The sequence below is a fragment of the Sinocyclocheilus rhinocerous genome, unplaced genomic scaffold (genome assembly GCF_001515625.1).
Source record: "Sinocyclocheilus rhinocerous isolate Xijiao unplaced genomic scaffold, SAMN03320098_v1.1 scaffold202, whole genome shotgun sequence".
In the NCBI taxonomy this organism is placed as follows: domain Eukaryota; kingdom Metazoa; phylum Chordata; class Actinopteri; order Cypriniformes; family Cyprinidae; genus Sinocyclocheilus; species Sinocyclocheilus rhinocerous.
Window position 1 is genome coordinate 245,352 of NW_015641016.1, and position 7,494 is coordinate 252,845.

At 37.8% G+C, this 7,494-nt stretch overlaps 1 protein-coding gene across 1 annotated transcript in view; it reads right to left on the bottom strand.

Annotated features, from left to right (window-relative positions):
* Positions 1-2,533: 2,533 nt before the first annotated feature.
* The window catches only part of LOC107753745 (uncharacterized), a 14,669-nt gene continuing 9,708 nt past the window's right edge, over positions 2,534-7,494 (bottom strand). The window contains exons 2-6 of the mRNA XM_016569959.1: positions 6,284-6,583; positions 6,000-6,084; positions 3,675-3,889; positions 2,773-3,066; positions 2,534-2,685 (exon numbers count right to left, since the gene is read on the bottom strand). Coding sequence (XP_016425445.1) covers positions 2,534-2,685; positions 2,773-3,066; positions 3,675-3,889; positions 6,000-6,084; positions 6,284-6,583 — 1,046 coding nt within the window. The remainder of the gene's footprint in view (positions 2,686-2,772; positions 3,067-3,674; positions 3,890-5,999; positions 6,085-6,283; positions 6,584-7,494) is intronic.

The window sequence follows — 7,494 nt, forward strand, 5'->3', positions numbered from 1 at the left end:
TACGTATTGCGGCAGTTCAGAATTCAAATATCCGGGGACTGTCCCTAAAAGTTAATGCTCTATAGTGTTGGAAATATGCCCTACACCAAACCCAACCCTAAACCTACCCGATAGTGTTAACAAATGCAAAACTGATATAAAAACACATTTTTTTGATGCAACCGTGCCATTTGAACTTCCTTATATGCAGATTTGAACTGTTTTGTCGAACCGTAGTTACACGATATTCGAACCGGAGCTCCTCACCTCTCAATTATGTCTCCGTATGCTACCGAACAAACCTATCGTCTATGAAAACCCATTGATATGAAGCTGGATATGTGCGGTGCTAACGTTCAAAAGCATCCGTTTTCAAATCTCCCAGCATATTAAGAATGTTCTAAAGTCACAACATAATACTCTTCAAGTAATTGTGCGAAAATTACGCTTTATTAATCGAAACTCTGTAAATCATACTCTGTGTGAAAATAATTTAAAAGGTGTCGGAGTTTTACTGCCTCTAGTGTTCATTTATTTTGGAAACTGCAGTGATATGTAGTTATTGGTACGTATTTCGCGTCTTGCAAAAATGTGCCCCCAGGTACGTATTTGCCATGAGACCGGGTAGCCTATAAACCATGATCAACAGATCAAGATCCCTCTGCACTTCAAATACTGTAACGCAGTGGGTTAACACACCAATTTACAGTAAAGTCTAACAGTCTATGAGCTTCATGTCCGGATAAACACAGATAGGACAACAATCCTTCACCTAAGAATGAGAAAATGTGAGAAAATCCTGCTAAATTCTTAAAGGTAAAGCAGCTATGAGAAACAAGTGAATATCGCTTGGCTTTTATCTCTCTTCCCTCTTTCCTGGCTCTATGAGAACTTTCACCCAGAGAAACACCATTCCATTAGGCATTCACGCTCGTGGACTTTTCTGATTTCTGGAGCTGGAAGATGTGAACACTGGTTCCCTTTCGTGGAACTTCGAACTGCGTCCTCTAGGGGTCGCTATGGGGAACGCCTCGTCGTGACCCGTGTCTGAAGCCTACATTGAAAAAACACCAACTTGTTTGGCCGGCGACAGCCATGACGTCACTACCGTCGCGACTAGTACAAAATAGGCGCCGGTAGCGCACATCATTCTCTTCTTCGTCTTCACTGACCGGTCTGTTTGAAGCGTGCATTCCAAAAAGCAAAGTAAGAGCTTTTTCTTTCCTACCATGGCGAGCACTAGCGAAGCGTTTAGAAAGTGTGTACATCCGTGTCAGCGGTTCCTGACACCCGATGATTCACACGATCTATGCGTTGTTTGTTTGGGCGAGGAGCACGCACACGATGTCCTCGAGGGGGCAATCTGTGTGCACTGTGAGAGCTTTTCTCTGAAGAAGCTCCGCTCTCGTTTGTCTCTCTTCTCGAGGGGAGAGGGACAACCATCGGTTTCCCGCGGTTCAGGACCCGCCGCTGCTGAGGCACGGAGGAGAATGAGCTCGTGGGGATCTCAGGTGGACCTAGCCGATGAGGCTGAAGGGGGGGTTCCCCTCTTCCGCGCATCGGCGTCTAACCCAACCGCTGGGTCAAAACAACCCAATTGCTGGGCTTGTCCCTATTTTACCCAGCACTGGGTTGTATTTAACCAAGCATTTAGTGTTCATTTCTTTTGGAAACTGCAGTGATATGTACTTATTGGTACGTATTAAGCGTCTCGCGAAAAAGTGCCCCCAGGTACGTTTTTGCCATGAGACCGGGTAGGGATTTGGCTACCTGTGAGATTTGGTCTGAATGAGAAAAAAATTGAGGTCATAATGAGGCATTTCATTGTAGACTTTGGTGAATCTGAACAAAATAACTCTTGAAACTCTAGTTGAAGCACATGTGAGTTTAGCTTGGTCTTTTCTTCTGGAGAAACCTGGACCTAAAGCAAGGATGGCGATAGGGTCATTTCTCATGTCATGGCCCCTTTAAAACAATGATTTGATAATGAAATGATAAATATAGGATTACCCGATAGACTTCATTGCTTTAGGTCAAGGCCAGAGCAGAGGATACTGCTCAGTCAGAAAGGTCTCAGTTACTTAATAATAGATGACAACAACAAAAAAAAAAATTTAACAGACTCAATGTATCTTTATGTTTTCTAAAGTGAGTGAGAGCTGTTCGTTTTCTGAGGAAAATATAAACAATAAAGCATTTCAAGGTGGATTTGACAAAAAAAAAAATGCAGACAGCTTGTTTCCATGTGTTTATGTTCAGCCAGTAGAGGAGCACCAGACAAGATCTTTTAAGCATGCTTAAAGCCACAAACAAATAGATTGTTATGCCAGTCTAGTGCGAGCAAAGCGATATTTGGCAGTCATCCGTATTTATCATGGCAAACACTCACATCTGATCATTTGAGCATTAATGTGAGAATGTGTTGCTTTTCATTCTCAAATCCTCTTCTAGAGTGGAAATGAGCTGCCTATAAATGAACATCAATACCAGTAGATTAATATATAAAGCCATAACAAATAAATGATTGACATAGTTATATGAGAAACGAAATCATTTAGGCTTCTGGTGTGTGAATATGTGCTTGATCTTGTTGAGCTCTTCTGGATCTGATGTCATAAACCAGAAGAATGACAGTAGCCACGCCCACCAGAGCAGAGAGGACCAATCGGATCACAGCTTCAGTAGAACCACAACAGTGGACAGAGTCTGAGGAATAAAAACATCAAACTGAGATCAGCTCAGTCAATAAGCGCTAATATCAGCACCGACATCAACTAATATCAGCTGCTGTACCTGAACATGTGTGACAGAGTTTGCTGATGTCCAGATGTGTGGTCTGGTTGCTGATGGGATTGCTGAGCACACAGCTGTAGGTGTTTTTATCCTGATATTCCACCTCCAGAGGTAGAGAGAGACTGATGCTGAGATCAGACACACTGATGCTGGACAATAAACTGTTTCCTTTGTACCAGGAGAGAGTCACATGACCCACATTCACCACTGAACACACCAATGAACAATATGATGATGATGATGATGAAGAACAGTTTGTAGAGTTACTGCTGATGACAGGAACAGGCAGACGAGCTGAAAGCATGAGAAGTAAAGACAATTGAGGATCATTGAAGATAATCTGATATATCTGATATAGCTAACAGTAATACATAAAACAGGAGAAACTGATACCGTAACTCACCGTAGATGGTAACATTGGTAACATTGAACACATTGTTTATAATTAGTCCATAATCTCCATAATCGTCAGTTGTGGTGTCTCTGATGGTCAGAGATCCAGTCTGTTTGTCCAGTTTCAGTCTGTTTCTGAATCTCCCATCAAGAACATCCTCATATACAGTCATGCTGTCCGCCACTACAATGAGTTCTCCATCTGGAGAGTTTTCAGTTTCAGTCAGCCACAGAATCAGATCATCATCCATTATTTCAGTAAGACCAGAGTTTAGAGTGACTGAATCTCCCTCCATCACTGATATTTCATCTGTATCACCAAATACACACAGAGAACAAACAGAAATGTGGTTTGTTACACATTAAGACTATTAAATAACTTTCAGATGTTTTACTAAAGCAAATAATTTGAAATTTACATTTGAAATGAGTAACATCATAACATGATGGACACAACAGAAGCCAAATGGTGTGTGGATAAACTATAAAACAGGTGAAATTTAACTCACTACTGACAATGAGAATAAAAGACTCTTTGACACAGTTGATCTGTAGTTTATAATATCCAGCATGTTCAGGTCTGATGTCGGTGATGGTCAGAGATCCAGTTTGATTGTCCAGCTTCAGTCTGTCTCTGACTCTCCCGTCAAGAACATCCTCAAATACAGACATGCTGTCGGCCGATTTGTTGATTTCAGCGATTAAAGTGTTTTCACTTAAAAAAGTCCACAAAATCAGATCATCTTTCATTTCAGTTCGACCAGAGTTTAGAGTGACTGAATCTCCCTCCCAGTGGTTTTGCTTCAGGATCCAAATTTTACATTGGGCATCAAGTGGTGACGCAAAATTGTTCATCTTTCAAAAGTAAACATTTCCATAAAATCCAATATTGAAATGAAGTAATATTACACTGTCAGAAAAAAAAATGCAAAAATTGTGACTTTACATCAGCTTGTCACTGAGACAGTACACTTACAACTTCTCTATCCCTAAAGGGTTCATATTACTACATTAGAGTAGAAATATGTACCCTAAAGATAAAAAATACACACTCATAAAGTACAACTATGCACCCTTTAGGGATAGAGAAGGTACAAAGGTATTACTTTGAGGGCACTGACCATCAAACGATAACCGATTGTTCCAGCAATAGGTTATTGGTGCAAAACTGATCATTTATTTTTATTTTTTTTTACATGGATGATGTTATGGCTTTTATAAATATCTGATATGATGCTGCTGTGTGTAATGTATATGATTGATCATTATACAAAAATAAAAACACATCAAAATCTGACTCACAGCTAAAATAATATAGAGACTAAATGAAGAGATTAAAGTTTCTTACCAATTTGTGTACATTTCTTGTGTGGAATGTTGTCTCAGCATAAGTTATTTCTTCATCAGAAGTCTGGACTGCTTAAATAATAATAATAATAATAATAATAATAGATTAAAACAACAAAACTCAATCTGAATGGTTTCTTCACAACACATGCATTTGTATTAAGGCTCAAATGTAAGTGTTGTGCAATGCAATCATTAAATTACATGCAATTAATAATAAATAAATAAAAACAATACTGCAATTTTTTAAATGCCATTTATGAATTTGACATTCCAACATACATAAAAAGCCCTTGGACTATACAATAATTATATTTAGAACAATATTCCTAACACAATTTACATTGAAAAATTGACATTCATAGTGATGCTAATTTGAACACCAGCAGAGAACTAATGTAATATTATGTAAGATTATGCTCATAAATTGGAGAAAAGTTGTTTTATTATGGAAATAATGTAGATAAGCATTTATGAGTAAATGTGAGACGAGTAAGGAATATGCAAACATATTCCGAAACCCAGTAACTGCACACATTATTTTGTTTTTCTTCCATTAAAAAGAAACTAGAGGGCTTTAACTTCCAAATTATGAGAATAAATAAGATTAAATGATAATTAGGGCTATCAATTGATTCAAATATATTAGTATTTTAATACTTGTTTAAAAGGAGTAGGAAATACTTGCCTTCTCTGTCAGTTTTTCTACATTTCCTGCAGAAACAGAAGATCCCGACTGCAGCGACAATCAACAGAGATCCAGCAGCAGCAGCAGAGATCAACACTATCAGGGAGTCTGGAGGAGGAGAAGGAGAGTAAAAGAGAGTCATTGATGTTAGTAAATGTGTACTAAAATATCAGCACTGCCATACCTGCACATGTGTGACAGAGTTTGCTGATGTCCAGATGTGTGGTCTGGTTGCTGATGGGATTTTTGAGCACACAGCTGTAGCTGTTTTTATCCTGATATTCCACCTCCAGAGGTAGAGAGAGACTGATGCTGAGATCAGACACACTGATGCTGGACAATAAACTGTTTCCTTTGTACCAGGAGAGAGTCACATGACCCACATTCACCACTGAACACACCAATGAACACAATGATGAATATGATGAAGAACAGTTTGAAGAGTTACTGCTGATGACAGGAACAGGCAGACGAGCTGAAAGCATGAGAAGTAAAGACAATTGAGGATCATTGAAGATAATCTGATATAGAGAGATCTACTAACAGTAATACATAAAACAGGAGAAACTGATACCGTAACTCACCGTAGATGGTAACATTGAAAGACTTGAACACATTGTTTATAATTAGTCCATAATCTCCAGAATCGTCAGTTGTGGTGTCTCTGATGGTCAGAGATCCAGTCTGTTTGTCCAGTTTCAGTCTGTTTCTGAATCTCCCATCAAGAACATCCTCATATACAGACATGCTGTCCGCCACTACGATGAGTTCTCCATCTGGAGAGTTTTCAGTTTCAGTCAGCCACAGAATCAGATCATCATCCATTATTTCAGTAAGACCAGAGTTTAGAGTGACTGAATCTCCCTCCATCACTGATATTTCATCTGTATCACCAAATACACACAGAGAACAAACAGAAATGTGGTTTGTTACACATTAAGACTATTAAATAACTTTCAGATGTTTTACTAAAGCAAATAATTTGAAATTTACATTTGAAATGAGTAACATCATAACATGATGGACACAACAGAAGCCAAATGGTGTGTGGATAAACTATAAAACAGGTGAAATTTAACTCACTACTGACAATGAGAATAAAAGACTCTTTGACACAGTTGATCTGTAGTTTATAATATCCAGCATGTTCAGGTCTGATGTCGGTGATGGTCAGAGATCCAGTTTGATTGTCCAGCTTCAGTCTGTCTCTGACTCTCCCGTCAAGAACATCCTCAAATACAGACATGCTGTCGGCCGATTTGTTGATTTCAGCGATTAAAGTGTTTTCACTTAAAAAAGTCCACAAAATCAGATCATCTTTCATTTCAGTTCGACCAGAGTTTAGAGTGACTGAATCTCCCTCCTTCACTGACACTGACTTCACTGTAACACCAAACAGAAAGAGAACAATCAGAAACAGGGTTTGTCACAAATTAAGACTTTTAAATAACGTCAATGTCGTTTTCACAAAAGTCAATAGTTTGACATTTAACTTTGCAATGAGTATGTGACCCTGGAGCACAAAACCAGTCAAAAGGGTCAATTTTTCGAAATTGAGATTTATACATCATCTGAAAGATGAATACATAAGCTTTCCATTGATGTATGGTATTGTTAGGACAATATTTGGCCGAGATACAACTATTTGAGGGTGCAAAACAATCAAAATATTGAGAAAATCACCTTTAAAGTTGTCCAAATGAAGTCCTTAGCCATGCATATTACTAATCAAAAATTAAGTTGTAATATATGTAAGGTAAAAAATTTACAAAATATATTAATGGAACATAATCTTTACTTAATATCTTAATGCTTTTTGACTATTGCTACAAATTTACCCATGCTACTTAAGACTGGTTTTGTGGTCCAGGGTCACATATAATACAAAAGACAAAACACACAAAAAAACTAAATGGTATGTGGATTAATAATTGCATATTTGTGCAAATATATATATATATATATATTTTTTTTTTTTTTTGTGATTAAAATATAAAACACACTCTAAAAAAGATGGTTCTTTAAGTGTAGTAATGGTTCTGTTTAGAACCACAGCATCCTGAAGAACCCTTGGTAACACTTTACGGTAAGGGTACATGAATGACCATGAATTCATGCATAAATTAATGTGTGAATTATGCATTACTTCATGCATTAATATCTCATGAATTATCAGGAACTAACAGGAGTTCAAAGTCTTTCATTCATGACTTCATGGATGAACAACACCTTAAGACATTAAGTAAGGTGGGGTACATCATCATGATTTATGATTTATTACGCATGATCATGAT